Below are 17139 nucleotides of genomic sequence, written 5' to 3'. Positions count from 1 at the left end.
GACTTAGTTTAATTGCGTGATAGATTCGCAAAGTGTAAACAAATTTGTTCATGGCAAAATATTGTGTAAATCCTTGATTAAAAACCTAAAAAGAATACGCCTAATCAGAAAGCCGATTAAGCGTTTAGGCTTAGCATGAGTAGAGGTATTCCAACTTGCTCTACAAACAACGATAAACAGCATATTTTTGCTGTACAGTGTGCACTAGTGCAGTGTTTCTTAATCAGGTGAATAAAAATTTTGCAGGGGTTAACTAATCAAAAGGGGTGAATAAGGGTGAACCGTCATATTAAAAAAACGGATATTCCGGGTGTTCATTTTGTGCTGTTATATATAGACGAGATATAGTTTTATCATATCATGAGAGAATGAAATCTGAAGATATATGCTAGGGGTGAACAACACTAAAAAGTTGAAGCACTGCACTAATGTATACGTTTTTTACTGTAACCAGACGGTGTCCTAAAATCATCACAAAACAATTTTATTGTCGTGAATTTATCGCGAAAACTGGATCGAAAAAGAAACGCGGGCAAAAATGGCGGGCTCCGCATGGCGCAAGTAATATTTACAAGCAGCAAAAAGTAACGCAACGATAGATTGTATAACAGGTGAAAGGGTCACTTTTCAAAGTCTCAAGGTTATTTGCGATACATATTCTTTTTTGCTTGCAAATAACACGGCAGTCCAGCACTAACTATTTATTCAACACGTTTCATATTTACAAAACAGGCAAAATTTGGATCTAAACCGTCAAACTTTGTCATAAAAATAAGCGGCCTTTGAGAGTTAAATTTAAATTTTTAGACAAAAATATTTCAGGTCAAAATATTTGGGTATGATTGCTAAACACGGCTGAAAAACGTAATTTTGTCAAATCGCAGTGACATCACCCTACATTAGTATCGGGCAAGTTGCGATAATACAACTTGGTATCGGCCACAGCACCGATCCGATAATATCGGCCACTCCTACTGCCAATAAGGCGCAAAGTCCTCGATATTTCAGCAACTTTGCCAAAAAAGCGCCGCGTGCGAATCGATTTATACAAAAAAGTGAAATAAAAAGCGCGAAATTCAAGCGATCGATTCGGTCATAACAAGAGTTTCAATTCCGTTCTCTTTAACAGGCGAAGGTGCTTCTTTAACTGGAGAGCTCTCTTCTACAGTTTTTTCAGCAGGTGCTGGTTCAGGGTTTGTAGGTTCAATGGTGACGGTTTTGTCGTCGTTCTTCATTTCTTCCTTGTCGGCTTTGTCGGTTTTGTCGGTTTTGTCGGGCTTGTCGCTCTTGCCGTTCTTGACGGTCTTGTCGCTGCTGCGTCGGCTCCGCTTTCGATCTCTGTCGTGCTCGCGATCTTTGTCACGTTTACGATCTTTGCGATGTGATTTGCTGCTACTTCTGTAAAACACAGCAAAAAATGACGGGTTAATTTTTCTATTTGGAAGCTATTTTCGTATAGGTTGCAGCTTTTTAAAACAGTCGTTCATACAGGCCATATGTGGTTCACGGCCACGTCGACCTTCACGCGCCTATCACGAAATCACACGATGCGATTTGCTGCTAACACAACAAATTGGCCGGGTTAGAGTTTACGGTTGAGCTCAAATATTCCGAGCCTTTTTGAAATTGCCTTACATGGAGTGGTGAAAACAAGCCGTAACGGTCACAAACAGCGTTCCGGTAAAGGAATTGCTGCCAGGATGAACGGCGTTCCGGTTAAATATATATATTTTTTTGGTGTGTGGGATTTTTAATGTAAATTATTTCAAGCCAATCGTTAAAGTTTCTAAATTTTAAATCCTTTTTTCTTAACAGATATACAAGAAAAATTCCAAGATTTTTCTTACTTAAAAAGTTACCGCAAGACGACGGTATGTGTTAGTGTTACAGCAGAGATGTTCAGAAAAAAAGGAGAGAGATAAAAAAAATATCGGATTATACATAAATTGTTTCATTTTCGAGACGTTAGGTCATTTTGTCCGCAAAAAATTTGAACAAGATTTCTTATTTAGGCCAATTTATACTTCTTGTTCGGTGACCTTGACCGTTTCCTGGGTGACCTTGAACGCTTTCTTGGTGACCTTGACCTCTTCCTGGGCGACCTTGACTTCTTCTTCGGTGACCTTGAACGTTTCTTGCTTCTACTATCCTTACTTCGGCTTCCGCTTCTACGACTGCGCCTATAAAGAAAAGGTTAAAGGTTAAAATTTAAAATTTTGTTACTTAGCATTGTATATGTCATGTATCCATCATCCATAAATATATCAGATTTTTTTTACATTTTTTCATCTCTGAAAAGTGCCGAAAACCAAAATTAACAAAAAATGACAGTTTTACCCCCCTAAAAACCACCCCTTAGAACCTAGGCAATTTTTTTTTATATTAGAAAGAACTTTGGAGGGTTTTTAACAGTTGTGAAAATTTCATGTTCCAACTATGTTTTTTTCCTTGTCAAAAGTGAGCCATAAAAAAGCGACTGAAAAAAAAAAAAAAAAAAGAACTAGACAGGGTGTGCGGTTTTTGTATATTTTGCTAGGGGGTTATAGCGCGGTTCTATTATATTATACCAGGGGGGTATAGCGCAGTTCCACTATACTTTACCAGGGTGTTATTCCTTGGTTATTCTATATTCTTTCAACGGGTCTTATTTGTCAGTGTCCATATACTCCCAACGTTGTGCTTCCAGTTTCGGTGCTTTAGCAGGCAAAAGCGGATGTGGCCCGAAGTTGCGTGTTATAGGTTGGACATGGTGCACTTTTACAAGATTGATTGCCAGTGGTCTTAATATAAATTTGGCTGCGAAGCAAACCTATAACTTGTCTTTATAATTGAAAAATATTTGACAATTTTTTCTTGCACCCCTATACGCCTCTAATTGGGGACAAAAATCAATAGTGTGATGTGTTCGATTCAGTTCTTTACAGCTATCTACTCTAATCTAGCGGCAGAAAACCTTCAGTACAGAATTTGTTCATATCGCTTGCCTTATTCTGGCCGCGAAGCGGCTGGCTCCCTGCTGTGCTTTTTTTGTCCAGCGCGTGCAACATCCATTGTGCAAAGTGTCTCGTCTTAGTGAATTAAACTTATTGCTCTTACAAAACAACATATTTTACCGCCGCAAGTTTAAATAAAAAATCTGCCAGGCAGTGTACACCACTTTGTTTGCAATTTTTTTTCCATCAAAAAATCACTTTAATTTCTATATTTTTGGTTAATTATTTTCCCCCATGGGTAAATTGATTTGAGTTGAAGGTCAAAATTTTGCTGTGAAGCAACCTATAATTTGTCTTTATAATTGAAAACTATTTAACAATGTTTTCTTTAGTTTTTTAGACACCTCTAAACACAAAAATGGCCGAATTTTAATTTTGCCCCCCTAAAATACTCCCCTATTTTCAAGAGGTAAAATGTTTATTTTAACATCAGCTTTAAATGGTTCTCTAACATTTGTGAAATTTTAAGATTTTTATGTCATTTCCTTCTAGTGTAAATATATCATTGAAATTTCCTAAAGTGTTGTGCATTTTGACCCCCCCGGATAAACAGTTCAGGGCTAATGTTTAAAATTTTGTTACTTAGCATTGTATATGTCATGTATCCATCATCCATAAATATATCAGATTTTTTTTACATTTTTTTATCTCTGAAAAGTGCCGAAAACCAAAATTAACAAAAAATGACAGTTTTGCCCCCCTAAAAACCACCCCTTAGAACCTAGGCAATTTTTTTTTATATTAGAAACAACTTTGGGAGGGTATTTAACAGTTGTGAAAATTTCATGTTCCAACTATGTTTTTTTCCTTGTCAAAAGTGAGCCATAGTGCCGAAAACCAAAATTAACAAAAAATGACAGTTTTACCCCCCTAAAAACCACCCCTTAGAACCTAGGCAATTTTTTTTTATATTAGAAACAACTTTGGGAGGGTATTTAACAGTTGTGAAAATTTCATGTTCCAACTGTGTTTTTTTCCTTGTCAAAAGTGAGCCATAAAAATTGACTGAAAAAAAAAAAAAAAAAAAAAAAAAAAAAAAAAAACTAGACAGGGTGTGCGGTTTTTGTATATTTTGCTAGGGGGTTATAGCGCGGTTCTACTATATTATACCAGGGGGGGTATAGCGCAGTTCCACTATACTTTACCAGGGTGTTATTCCTTGGTTATTCTATATTCTTTCAACGGGTCTTTTTGTCAGTGTCCATATACTCCCAATGTTGTGCTTCCAGTTTCGGTGCTTTAGCAGGCAAAAGCGGATGTGGCCCGAAGTTGCGTGTTATAGGTTGGACATGGTGTACTTTTACAAGATTGATTGCCAGTGGTCTTAATATAAATTTGGCTGCGAAGCAAACCTATAACTCGTCTTTATAATTGAAAAATATTTGACAATTTTTTCTTGCACCCCTATACGCCTCTAATTGGGGACAAAAATCAATAGTGTGATGTGTTCGATTTAGTTCTTTACAGCTATCTACTCTAATCTAGTGGCATGAAACCTTCAATACAAAATTTGTTCATATCGCTTGCTTTATTCTGGCCGCGAAGCGGCTGGCTCCCTGCTGTGCTTTTTTTGTCCAGCGTGTGCAACATCCATTGTGCAAAGTGTCTCGTCTTAGTGAATTAACTTATTGCTCTTACAAACAACATATTTTACCGCCGCAAGTTTAAATAAAAAATCTGCCAGGCAGTGTACACCACTTTGTTTGCAATTTTTTTTCCATCACAAAATCACTTTAATTTCTATATTTTTGGTTAATTATTTTCCCCCATGGGTTAATTATTTTAAGTTGAAGGTCAAAATTTTGCTGTGAAGCAACCTATAATTTGTCTTTATAATTGAAAACTATTTAACAATGTTTTCTGTAGTTTTTTAGACACCTCTAAACACAAAAATGGCCGAATTTTAATTTTGCCCCCCTAAAATACTCCCCTATTTTCAAGAGGTAAAATGTTTATTTTAACATCAGCTTTAAATGGTTCTCTAACATTTGTGAAATTTTCAGATTTTTATGTCATTTCCTTCTAGTGTAAATATATCATTGAAATTTCCTAAAGTGTTGTGCATTTTGACCCCCCGGATAAACAGTTCAAGGCTAATGTTTAAAATTTTGTTACTTAGCATTGTATATGTCATGTATCCATCATCCATAAATATATCAGATTTTTTTTACATTTTTTCATCTCTGAAAAGTGCCGAAAACCAAAATTAACAAAAAATGACAGTTTTACCCCCCTAAAAACCACCCCTTAGAACCTAGGCAATTTTTTTTTATATTAGAAACAACTTTGGGAGGGTATTTAACAGTTGTGAAAATTTCATGTTCCAACTATGTTTTTTTCCTTGTCAAAAGTGAGCCATAAAAATTGACTGAAAAAAAAAAAAAAAAAAAAAAAAAAAAAAAAAAAAAAAAAAATAATTCGGATAAAAACAACATGTGTCCAAAAAAAAATTTTTTTTTTCGGGCCACATAATAATTCGGACAAAAACAACATGTGTCCAAAAAAAAATTTTTTTTTTCGGGCCACATAATAATAATTCGGACAAAAACAACTATGTGTCCAAAAAAAAATTTTTTTTTTCGGGCCACATAATAAAACATACGGCAAATTAAATAAACGAATATCCTTAATTGATCGACAGATTCAGTTAGATCCAGTGGATCTCGATCAGGGTGGTGCGGCGCCCTGGTGTGCCATTTCTAAAGCTCAAGGGTGTCGATAAGTATTTGAGAATTTAAGAATCTTTCAGCTCAATTAGTAAGCTTTTTGATACAACTACTTGTGTACGATTAGAGGCCACTATATCAAACGACATTTTCCTACATTTAAGTTGATTGTGTTGTTCCAGTTCCATTTAAAGTGATGATATTTCAGTAAAATACTTAACGAAAAACTATTCAATATTTTGGAGGGGTGCCGTAAGCGGTAAGCCATAAAAGGTTGATAGTTTACAGTTGTTGTGCTCATATGTGTATTGTGTATGTATCTTTCATTGAATATACGGCAAAGTGTAATTTTTTGCAAATGATCGTTATATTTGAGGTGCCTTGTGAAAACAAAACGCTAGTACCTGTGTAGCGTTGTTGTTAAAGGGTGTGGCGTGCATGTGAAATATTTCGACGTTCTCGGCCGTAAACTTGGTTAAAAATGTAATTATTCTTTAAAGCAGGGGTCGGAAACCTTTTTCCAACCACGTGCCGGAACCAATTATATAAAGGTCTCGGCTGGACGTATAAATTTTAACGCACAATTTTGTTGGTAAAACGTTTAGGTTTTAGGCATTTTATTAAAACTTTATTTAAACTATTATCCCGGGAAGACCTATAGGATTTTTTTGCTATTAAAAATAAGTCTAATCATCTATTTTTGAAGAAGAATGCGGTAAAGCGTGTTGTTTATATTTAAAAGAAGCAATAAATTTGTGCGAGGCCCTGCTGGCAAAACTTCCATTGTTCGTAATTCCAAGGTATCTATGGAACTTTAAGCTAAAAAAATGTGCTCGAAAAAATACGCGAAATATAAATAATAACTATTTAACAAATAACAAAAAATGTTTTTTGCGTTAAAATAGCAAAAAAATTTGGGTATGGCTTTTGAAAAAGTGGCGTGCCAGATAATTCATATAAGCGGCCCAGGACCCCCTGCTTTAATAGATACTTCAATCGCTAATATAAAGAAGAAACCCTATATGCCACTATTTACCGTACAAGCAACAATACCAAGTGGTTCAATACCTCTTTGACCTTGACCTTGAGCGCCGTGACCTTCCCTTTGACCTTGACCTTGAGCGTCTTCTCCTTGATCGATCGCGACTCCTGGATCTGCGTCTTCTGTGACGTGAACGAGATCGGGAACGACTACGAGATCGTTTCTTCTCTGGAAAAAAAAAACGGACACACAAGTTAGGTCAGTGTTTCTTACTCTTTGTTGCCCCACGGCAGACTTGGACAACTAGATTTATTTTAGCTTTTTAAAATTAGATTAGAATTCAAATTAGAGCATTTTAGTTTTTCTAAATTAGATTAGAATTGGAATTAGATCGTTTTAGTTTTCCAAATTAGATTAGAATTAGAATTAGATCATTTTGAGTTTTTTAAATTAGATTAGAATTAGAATTACCGAATTCCGAAAAAATTAAATTTCAACTAGAATCACATTTAATTATTTACAATCAATTTAATTTAATCGCAATTTATTCTTATAAGAACTTGAATAATAAATATGTGTGTGATAACTTTTATGCCTTTTTATACATTCAAACCAAAGAATCTAAATTGAAATTCTGTGTTTTAACTGAGAGACTAAAATGCCGTTGGACAAAGTAACATTTTTGGTAAAATTCGAATTAGATTAGCATTAGAGTAAACTAGCAATTCACAAATAGATTAGAATTGCAATTTGCCGCATTTTGCTCTAATTCAATGAATTAGAAAACTAAAATTATCTAGTTGTCCAAGTCTGCCCCACGGTAACCATGCATACCACAGTTAGAATCGTTTAAAACAGCAAATGAAGAAAAATCTCAAGACGGTATTTTTGTCAATATCTAACTTGTGCCACATTTTACATTAGCAAAGTCTGAGAGCTAAGAAAAATATTAACCTTTTGAGTTTTTATTACAATATAATTACCAGAGGAGATATTTTTGATTAATGCCATGACTGGTAGCATCAATTTTGTGCAAAGCACTAAAAGTTTTCCACTAATTTTTGAAAACAAGAAAAAACTGTACACTGTAGAAAAAAAAATCTGGCGACGAAACTGGAGAGCTCTATTTTTTGGTTATTCCCTATTTCTCTTGAAATGCTTGAAGTTTGAATTTTATAGGCCTAATTGTTGCTTTATCTTTAAACAACTGTGGTATGTATGCAACATGCCGAATGAGAAAATTAAAAATTAAAAAGACATTTGTTTTGCATTTTGGAATATTTTTCCACCTGCCCGCGGTGAACCTGTTAACGTTCCAGGCCGCACAAGTGGGCCATTGCGTACCTTGGACAACTAGCTAATTCTAGTTTTCTAATTCAACGAATTAGAGAAAAATGCGTCTAATTCTAATTCTAATCTAATTTCTAAATTGCTTGTGTGCTCTAATTCTAGTTCTAATCTAATTTTAATTTTACCAAAAATGCTACTTTGTCCAACCGCATTTTTAAAAGCAGAAAAAAATGCAAAATGTAGACTTTTTAGAGCCAAGATCGATGTATAACTGTAACAAAGATCCCCAGAAAAGCAGTAGCGCTCGTAAAGTTCGTAAAAACACATTCTAAACATGTAGTTAAAACTCAGTACGAAAAGTTTCTAACAAACTGCATACAAATAAGCAAAATTAAGCATACTACGGCAGTTTCAGTAGGACAGCATTAAAAATAGGAAAAAAACATACTTCCAGTTTTTGAGTCTCCCTCTAGTGCTTTTGAAATGAGAGATTGGGCTTCGCGGACACGCCTCATCGCTTCGTCGATCTCTTTAGAAGTAGCATCACCCACGGGTTGGCTGCCTGGCGGGGCCTTCGCAAGGGCATTGTTCGAATGATTGACACTAAAATAAAACAGATCAATTGTATTACAACACACACACACATCTATTAGAGACATCAATTTGGTAAGTTTGACCCATCATTACCACACTTGCATAATACTAATTTAACCAGTTGCAAAATAATCATTTTTAATCTGAGTAAACATATCACAGATTCAAGAGAATAACTGTTTGAGAATTATTAAACAACACACAACAATTAATAACATTATTATGGATTTAACAACACACATACACATCTATTAGAGATTGAACGATATCTCTTTTATGGACCGATATTATGATCAAGATTTGATAATAACATTTCAGTTTATTGACCTATATTTATTAAACTCTTTTTTTGCATGCTTGGTGCTAAACAATTTTTCTTTTACAAAAAAATGAAAAAAATGTTTGTTTTGCAGGAAAAACGATATTATATTTTCTTAGTATAAGCCAAATATTGGGCCAATGTTATCGGTATACATCTAATATTTATAAGTGCATTAAACAATATACTCTTAATAACAATAGAGAAATTTAAAAGGGTATGTAGCATCTTTTAAATCAGGGATGTCCAACCTTTTAACAGAATGGGCCGCAAATTGCCACCAATTTTCGATGGGCCGCAAAACCCATTAAATGAAAGGGGTGACGTCATAAGTTACGTCGTTTTGTCACATCATAAAATAACCTAATTTAACAAACATCCGCTCTTCGAGAGTGAACTTGTTCGCAAATATGCAAGTAAATGTCAAAGTTAGGTTGGAAATTCGTAAAAAATGGAGTAATCAGGTGGCACTGTATAAAGACAAACAAGCAGCTTGTCGAGAATCCAATACAATTTGTCTTTATACAGTGCCACCTGATTACCTTATTTAGAATTAGACAAATACGGCCATATACAAAGTAAAAAAAATGTATAGCAATAATTAGATTGGTTTAACAATAAAACAGGCTTGATATCGTGTCAAGCTTACATGAGAGGTCTTTCGCCAAGGGTGACTCCGTTCAGTTGCATTGCACTCTTGGCCACTTCGACTGACGCAAACTCGATGAACGCGAATCTGGTCGGCTGTGATTGGTCGCCTGCCATCCTTACATTTCGCACATCGCCGCACGTTCCAAAGAAGGTGGTCAACTGGTCGGACGTTATCGCCTAGATAGAGTTTTTTTTGTAGAATAAATATTAAACCACATACAGGATTTAGAGAAGTAGGAAGCATTTTGTTAACGTTTTGAAAAAATCTTAGGATAATTGCTGTAGGTTTTAGTTAAGACTTAAATGAATATCAAAGCCCTTAGAGAATTAGTAACATTGTAAACGTTTCAAATAAAAAAGATAATGGCTGGAGGTTCTAGGTTTATTTTTTGGTGTAGAAGTTGTGATATGTGCATTACAGTTGGTATATATTTTAGGCCAATTCTGACAACACAAGAAATTTATTAAATTAGGGTGTGATTTTCACCTGAGAGTCCAAGTTTCCAACATAAATAGTTCTCCTTATTTCATCCATCTTTGTCGGATCGTTGCTCGCCTGTTAGAAAATAGGTCAATTGATAATGGGATCAACTAAAATCTACTACTTAATTCATTGTATTTGCAACTGTTATGACTAACATTTGCAAAGCAACAATATTTCACCAAAACCGTTTAAGTACTTTGGAGCATAATGGTTGGAGGTTGTAGTAAGACGTAATAAGAATATCTTCTGTCCCATACAGAAGTAGGGCCTTGATATTCTTATTACGTCTAAGTACTAAATTTAATAAATGTCATTGGTGAGCTTTTAGAAATGCCAAGTGAAGGGCTACTTCCATAACGAATAACAACTTCTATAAAACAGCTTACTTTGAACAGTATTCATTTGCAAACTGACTTCTAATAATCAAAGCTTTTAGTTTAGCTAAAATGCCAACGATATCAACAATATTTACCAAAGTAAATAAAGAATAGTGTAGCTTGGTTTTGATTTAAGTTTGGTAATCACATATTTTGAGATTTTCAAAATATGAACTTGCAGATAAAATTAAAAGTTACGCAATATCTCGCACACCAATCAGTTGTATGAATCGGGTGAGTTTTAATACCACAACATTATTGCCTTTTCTGATAATTTTAAAGAATAGTGCATGTATACATTATTTTGAATAAACATTGTGCTGGTAATTTTATGTTCCACTGCTAATATTTATTTGATCAACCTACCGGCAAGCCTGGAATGGTAGAAACTGAACTGGCTGGCAGCACATATTGCATTGCAGTAGCCTCATCAGGGATGGCACCTGAAAATTGAATCGCAAGTTAGCACATCATTTAATAAGAATGTCCAGGGCATTGGTCACACTAAAGGTTGCTTAAAGAATAGCACTTCAAACACTTACCACACGGAAAGCATCATCAGTGACATTAAGCGATGTTTAAAGTCGTTTTTGTGAATTTAACTTAATGCACTCTACTGCTAAAATGCCGGGTAACACACCTATGCCTCGGAGCGATATCAGCTAAAACTGTCACAGAGCGCCTAATTTTGCGGCTGAAAATCTGCAAGTATACAGAAACAAACAAGAAAAACAAGTTAAAACAACAGCTGGAGCTCTGTAGTCTGATGAAGAGCCAACTTCGAAGGTTTCCGCTTAGGTTTTTTTCGCTTACGGATGGTAGAGTGAGCTGTATACAAGATGTACACAAAAACATAGAGGTTTTTAACTTTGGGAAGAGACAGTTATCACACCCACAATTACTTAATAACATAAGTTTACAAATTTTAGGAGATTTTTTTAATTTGTTTTATTATTCTTAAAAAAATGACATGGCATATTTAACAGGCTAGGAAAAGTTTTTAATTGAAATTTTTTTAATTTTGCTCTGAAGTTAAGAAAATAACTTTTCCTAGACAGAGATATGCCATTCAGAGTTGCGCAAATATACCAAACAAGTATCTTTATCGGGTCAAAACGTAACACATTTTCAGGGTTAAGTTATTATGTAAACAGTGGTAATTTTTCTGCGGCTGTCATCTCTCTTGTCCATCCAATAAACCTGTGCTTTTTCGAGAAAGCAAAATCTGGCGGAGAAGTACCCAAGCTTGAAGGTTTGTGAGTTGAGAAGTATATATGCACAGAACAAAAACAAACAAGAAAAATACTTTAAGTTTTACTTAAGCTACAATTTTGTTGTGAAATGCAAAAAGTGAGCACAATAGAATACTGTTTAAAGCCAATTTATATATATATCATCTGAACAATATAAAACACATATTGTTTGAAGAAGTTATATGTTTAAAAGTATTTTTTTATCAACTTAACCTTTATATATAATAAACCATGCAATGTTTTTTTGCGTATTGGCTTTAAAGTGAAGGTTAACAAAGCAAACAAACTGCTTGCAATTACAATGTGGTTATCAATGTTTAAAGAACTTAAGATAAGCTATGAACACTCAGACACTATCATAACTGCCATTAAACAGTATCAAAGTCAAGTATCTGTAATACAAATCAATGTGTATGCTGAAATAGTAGCGCCACCCCGTACATTTTCCATAAGTCTGCAGATGTAAAATCATAGTACGTAATGACAAAGCAATAGAAAACTATGCTAATCTAGCATGCTTTGTTTGTAAGGCCTACATACCTAATACAAAGGGAATGCACATGAGAGCACGGTCAATAAACACAGTGTTGGTGAGATGTTGGGCAACTCCGACACAGCTTGGGTCTTGGTACTTAATGTAGACAGCTTTCGTGGTCGATATTGCAGGGTCTCTGTGAACAATAATTTGAATCTCAATTGAAAACATTGTAATTTGTTTTACAATAGGGAAGCTTAACTAAAAGACCGGTCTTGCTAAATGTCAGAAAACTAACAGTATAATTTGGTTTGAAGGCATATATGTAAATAAAAATAGAAAATTGCAAACAACTGTGAAATATTTTTAAACTCAGTGTATGGTTCGGCATGGTAGATTAAAAAAATCCATTAGTAAAAAATAATACAAGACAAAAACTCAGATTGAGATTTTAATAAAATAATGGTTTTGATAGAAAATGTAACAAAATAATCCAAACATTAATTAAAATGACACCTTATCTAATACGACTCTGTTTTTCTATATTAAATTTACTGAAGTTTACTACATTATGCTTAAAATTATCCTGTCTGAATTTGCAAGAAATAAAATAATATTTTAAGGAAAAACAACTTACATTCGTTTGGGAAAGATTTCTATGCTGTCGATGATGCCGAGAAAGCCAAAGAGTGTCTCCATCTGCTCCTTGGTGCAGTTTGGAGCAACATTGGTGACCTGAACCACACTTGTCTCCATTTTGACAGTTTAACAACCTATACACAAGTCACTACCTAGGGTTGTAATACTGAATCACATATATAAAACATTGTTAGACCGAGAAAATAATATTGGGATTTAAACTGGCAAAAAGTCAAAAAATTGTTGCATCCACTATTTAGCATTGATGTAAATTTAAAGCTACTTTATACCCGATGTTACAAGTTGTAATTAGCAAAACATTGAGCATGCACACAAAAAAATGGTAACAAGGCAAGTTAGCTTACACATAAGAAGTGTTTGCGTAAAATGGTGAAATTTATTTGAATAGTTTATAAGTACTAATTTCCAACATTATTGGTGTCTACGCAATAGTACAGAACCTATAATAGAAATATTTAGAATATAAAAAGTCAGTATGTATTCACTTGCATTAATAGCTAGGTTTCATGTAACTGTCCCCACCAACTTTTGGCCCTTTTCGCTTGTTAATAATTTGCTGAATCTGCTGGAACTCGCGGTTAAGCTTTTGCTTTTCGTTTTGGTCGCGCGTTCGCCGCGTCTTACGTCCTCCAGACATTTTAATGCCATATTGAAACGCCGCCTTTGGCATTGCCTCCTTCTTGGACATGTACGAGCTGTAATCTTCTTGGGTGTCAAAGTCCCACCGTCCCACAGGCCCCTTTTTGCTGCCTTGGTCCATTTTGGAATAATCTGCTTCTTCATCGCTGTCCTCACCAATTCCAGAAACTTGGAATTGTGTGGACGGATAGCACTCGGCGTAACTGTCTGTCATACTTCCACCGACCAAAGCATTACCCTCTGCTTTCTTTTTCTTCCCTTCTTCTTTGGCTTTTTGCTTTTTCTCTACCGCTTCTTTCTCGGTAATGTTCTTTAAAAATTGTTTTGTCTGCGCCTTTGCTTCTGCGTTTAACGACTCAATGCTTTCCTCTTCGGTTTTAGGTTTCTCAAAGTAAGGTCCGACGCCGTATTTGTTATGGCGGGACTTTTTAGTCGAGGGTACATAGTCACCGATGTCATCAAATATACCTAAATCTGCTTCAGGAAGGCGATGGGATTTGTCGTCCAGCTTTGATCGCTTCTCCTTTTTGCGACGATGTTTCTCTTTGGTTCCCTGGCGAAGGTAGGCTAAGATTTGTGTGAGTTTGTTTATAACAATGTCATTTGTGGATAGGGTCGTGTGCGCTTCTAGATTCGGACAATCAGCTTTACTGCGCATTAAAGTCGTTGGAATATCGCTGTCTCCATACTCATCTTCAACATCGAACACATAAGCCATTCTTCCTGGCAAGAAAGTTTCGTTTCTTCTAGGCAGTGGAGTGTGGAACAATCGCTTGTAAACATTACGGGCCATTTTGCTTCTAATTCCATCGACAACAGACTCCTTCTTGACAACTTCGACAGGAACTTCCTCTTTTTCGAGGGCAGTGTCCAGTATTTCCTCATCTTCTCTTTCCTTTGAGGTGATCTCAGCTCGGACTTTTTGCAGCAGGGCAAAGTCAAGGCCCTTCACAAGATGGGTGTGAGCCATGTCACCTCCCAAGAACTTTGACTCCTGAATCACTTGTCGTCTTTTTTCCGCAGTTGTCCTGTCACTTTCCGCCGACGGACCTACAGCTCGATAATCGTGCGTCGTACTTAATAGTTCCGCTTCGTTATAGTCGCCTTTACCCTCTCTTCTCTCTTTGGAGCGATCTCTGTACTTTTTATCCAGTTCAGCTTGGCGTTCCATCTCTTGCTTTTTTAGCTTTGCATAGTAACTCTTCTTTTTTCTTCGCTGTTCAGCGGCAGATTCATTTTCAGCGGCGTTGAATTCTTTCGGAACTGCGAAACCTCTGTTGCGACTGCCCGCTCCACCGCCAGATTTTCCGTCTTCCGGCCTAGGTGTAGACAGCAGTTTACGAAAATCTGCATTGGTCAATCTCTGGTCAGCTGAACCAGGACCATCATCAATGTCCGGAGCCATTGGGTTGGAAAACACTTCGGTAGCCATATTTAGGAATCTTAAAATATATAAAAACAATTTTTTTATGACTTGCTTACAGATTACTGTTAAAAGGTTTAGCAAATTTTGTTAAAGAAGAAGAAAACCGAGTTTTTCTTTTTTTTTAAGTATATATATAGGTTTAGTCCTTTGAAAATCCTAACTCAATATATATTTCATATGAATACCATCTTTTAAATTCGGGTTTGCAACAAGGCTGATGGTAATCTAGCACAATTTTTGGCGCTGGTCTAGAATCCTACCACAAAGTAAATTATTTGGGTTAGGGGTAAGCGTTTGGGTTAGGGTTGGTCAAGTATTATTATTAAATAATGAATATATTAATACTTGACCCACCCTCACCCAAACACTAACCGACACCCTAACCCAAATATTGATCGTTGTTTTAATAATGTGGTAGGATTCTAGACCAGCGCCCAATTTTTTTTCAAAGGTATACAGCAGACTTGGACAACTAGATTTATTTTAGATTTTTAAAATTAGATTAGAATTCAAATTAGAGCATTTTAGTTTTTCCAAATTAGATTAAAATTATAATTAGATCGTTTTGAGTTTTTTTCAAATTAGATTAGAATTAGAATTACCAAATTCCTAAAAAATCAAATTTAAACTAGAATCACATTTAGCTTTTACAACCAATTTAATTTAATCACAATTTATTCCTATAAGAACGTAAATGGTAAATATGTATGTGCTAATTTGTATGCATTTAAAAAAAAAATTACTGTAAAAATTACATACAAGTCGTTCCAACCAGAAAATTTTAATTGAAATTCTGTGTTTAAACTGAGAGACTAAGAATGTCATTGGACAAAGTAGCATTTTTGGTAAAATCGAAATTAGATTAGAACTAGAATTAGAGCAAACAAGCAATTCGCAAATTAAATTAGAAGTAGAATTAGCCGCATTTTGCTCTAATTCAATGAATTAGAAAACTAGAATCATCTAGTTGTCCAAGTCTGGTATACAGTGCATCCAAGTTGTGTAGCATACATGAAAATCAGAATGTGTATTTTATTTTTCATGTTCTTGTGTAAGGCACTTGCCATAATTCCACAGTGTGGGGCTAAAAGTTATTCAAAATCATATGAAGATAAAAGTTACACGCTTTGCTCAACAACAAGGAAACACCGAGAAAAACTGTTAAACCTTATAAAGCGGTCCTAAAATTTTTATTAAACCTGATTTTGGCGCTGGTCTAGAATCCTACCACAGTTCTAAAATCAACGCACAAAATTTGAGTTAGGTTGCGGGTTAGCGTTTGGGTGTGGGTGAGTCAAGTATTATTATATTCTTTATTTAATAATAATACTTGACCCACCTTTACCCAAACGCTAACCCGCACCCTAACCCAAAAGGTGTTTCGTTGTGGTAGGATTCTAGACCAGCGCCCTGATTTTAAAATAATGAATCTCAGCCTTCAACTTTTAATTAAATTTACCACATGCATGCAACGTAAACTTTTATTATAGTAATGGTTGTGTTAATTGCTCAAATAAATCGACAAAATGCAAGACTTCATGTCAAATAAACTAAATATCAACAGCGAAAAGAAACCGTTTTGTTGCGCTGGTCATAGTAAAATCAAAACCACTTTTAAATCAAAATGGTATGGGGTTCGCACTAGGCTGGGTAGCATTATATCTTACAAACACATATTAGTTACCTCTAAAACAGCTGCTTTTGTTGACTAACCACCTTTTATCTAGCAAAATTGATCAGGAAAACGTTCCAAAACTTCCAACTTCGCGAGCTTTTGCAACTTTGCGCATGCGCATTAACAAATCACAACGATTCAATCCCTAATAAACATACGGTGCAAAAATCATAAAATACTTACTGTTAAACATGTGGACAAGTTTATAGATCGTATGTTCTTGCTGCATCTTATTAGTTCAATGCCTTGGTTAATTTTGATTATTTACTCTTTTTTCTGGCTATATGCTTAGTTAGAACACATATCACTGGTCACTGGTTTGAACATTATAGCAAAGCGTTTAACGAGTATAGTTTCTGTTGTTCTGTTGTAAGTAACGTGACGCATTATACCGCTATTTAACCATGTTTAATATTCTAATATATATATGATCCTAATTCTTGTCTTTTGGGCGATAGGAGTTGCTCATTGTTGTATATGATAACTAACAACATTATTTTTAAAGGGTTGGTGAATAATACATTTTCAACCAAGATGTTTGTTTGCAGTGTTAACACTGGTAGTGGTTTTATAAAATGTCTTAGCACTGCATGTCCTCAACAAAGGCAATAAGTCCTAGCTAATTATTGAATAAATGCATATTATTTGGGGTAGG

The 17139-nt window shown here is 35.1% G+C and overlaps 2 protein-coding genes across 2 annotated transcripts; both read right to left on the bottom strand.

The window, feature by feature from the left end:
- Positions 1-463: 463 nt before the first annotated feature.
- Positions 464-12909, bottom strand: LOC146165484 (uncharacterized). Its single transcript, XM_083381482.1, has 9 exons — positions 12722-12909; positions 12150-12280; positions 10723-10799; positions 9983-10051; positions 9494-9672; positions 8380-8534; positions 6728-6869; positions 2025-2180; positions 464-1398 (listed from the first exon to the last, which is right to left on the bottom strand). Exons 1-9 carry the CDS (start codon positions 12838-12840, stop codon positions 1077-1079), a joined length of 1350 nt encoding a protein of 449 aa, XP_083237608.1. The 5' UTR covers positions 12841-12909; the 3' UTR covers positions 464-1076.
- Positions 12890-16583, bottom strand: LOC146165483 (protein Red-like). Its single transcript, XM_083381481.1, has 2 exons — positions 16494-16583; positions 12890-14825 (listed from the first exon to the last, which is right to left on the bottom strand). Exon 2 carries the CDS (start codon positions 14813-14815, stop codon positions 13235-13237), a length of 1581 nt encoding a protein of 526 aa, XP_083237607.1. The 5' UTR covers positions 14816-14825; positions 16494-16583; the 3' UTR covers positions 12890-13234.
- Positions 16584-17139: the final 556 nt, after the last annotated feature.

This window comes from Ascidiella aspersa, chromosome 2, assembly GCF_963924565.1.
Source record: "Ascidiella aspersa chromosome 2, kaAscAspe10.2, whole genome shotgun sequence".
In the NCBI taxonomy this organism is placed as follows: domain Eukaryota; kingdom Metazoa; phylum Chordata; class Ascidiacea; order Phlebobranchia; family Ascidiidae; genus Ascidiella; species Ascidiella aspersa.
Note: the sequence above shows the minus strand (reverse complement) of the source record. Positions and strands in the feature narration are given on the sequence as shown.

Excerpts from the sequence above, each read along its gene's own strand:
- LOC146165483 (XM_083381481.1), bottom strand. The coding sequence starts at position 14,815 with ATGGCTACCGAAGTGTTTTCCAACCCAATGGCTCCGGACATTGATGAT.
- LOC146165484 (XM_083381482.1), bottom strand. The coding sequence starts at position 12,840 with ATGGAGACAAGTGTGGTTCAGGTCACCAATGTTGCTCCAAACTGCACC. Across the intron at positions 12,281-12,721 it reads GAAATCTTTCCCAAACGAAT|AGACCCTGCAATATCGACCA; the intron begins GTAAGTTGTTTT and ends TATTGTTCACAG. Across the intron at positions 9,673-9,982 it reads TTGGAAACTTGGACTCTCAG|GCGATAACGTCCGACCAGTT; the intron begins GTGAAAATCACA and ends AACTCTATCTAG.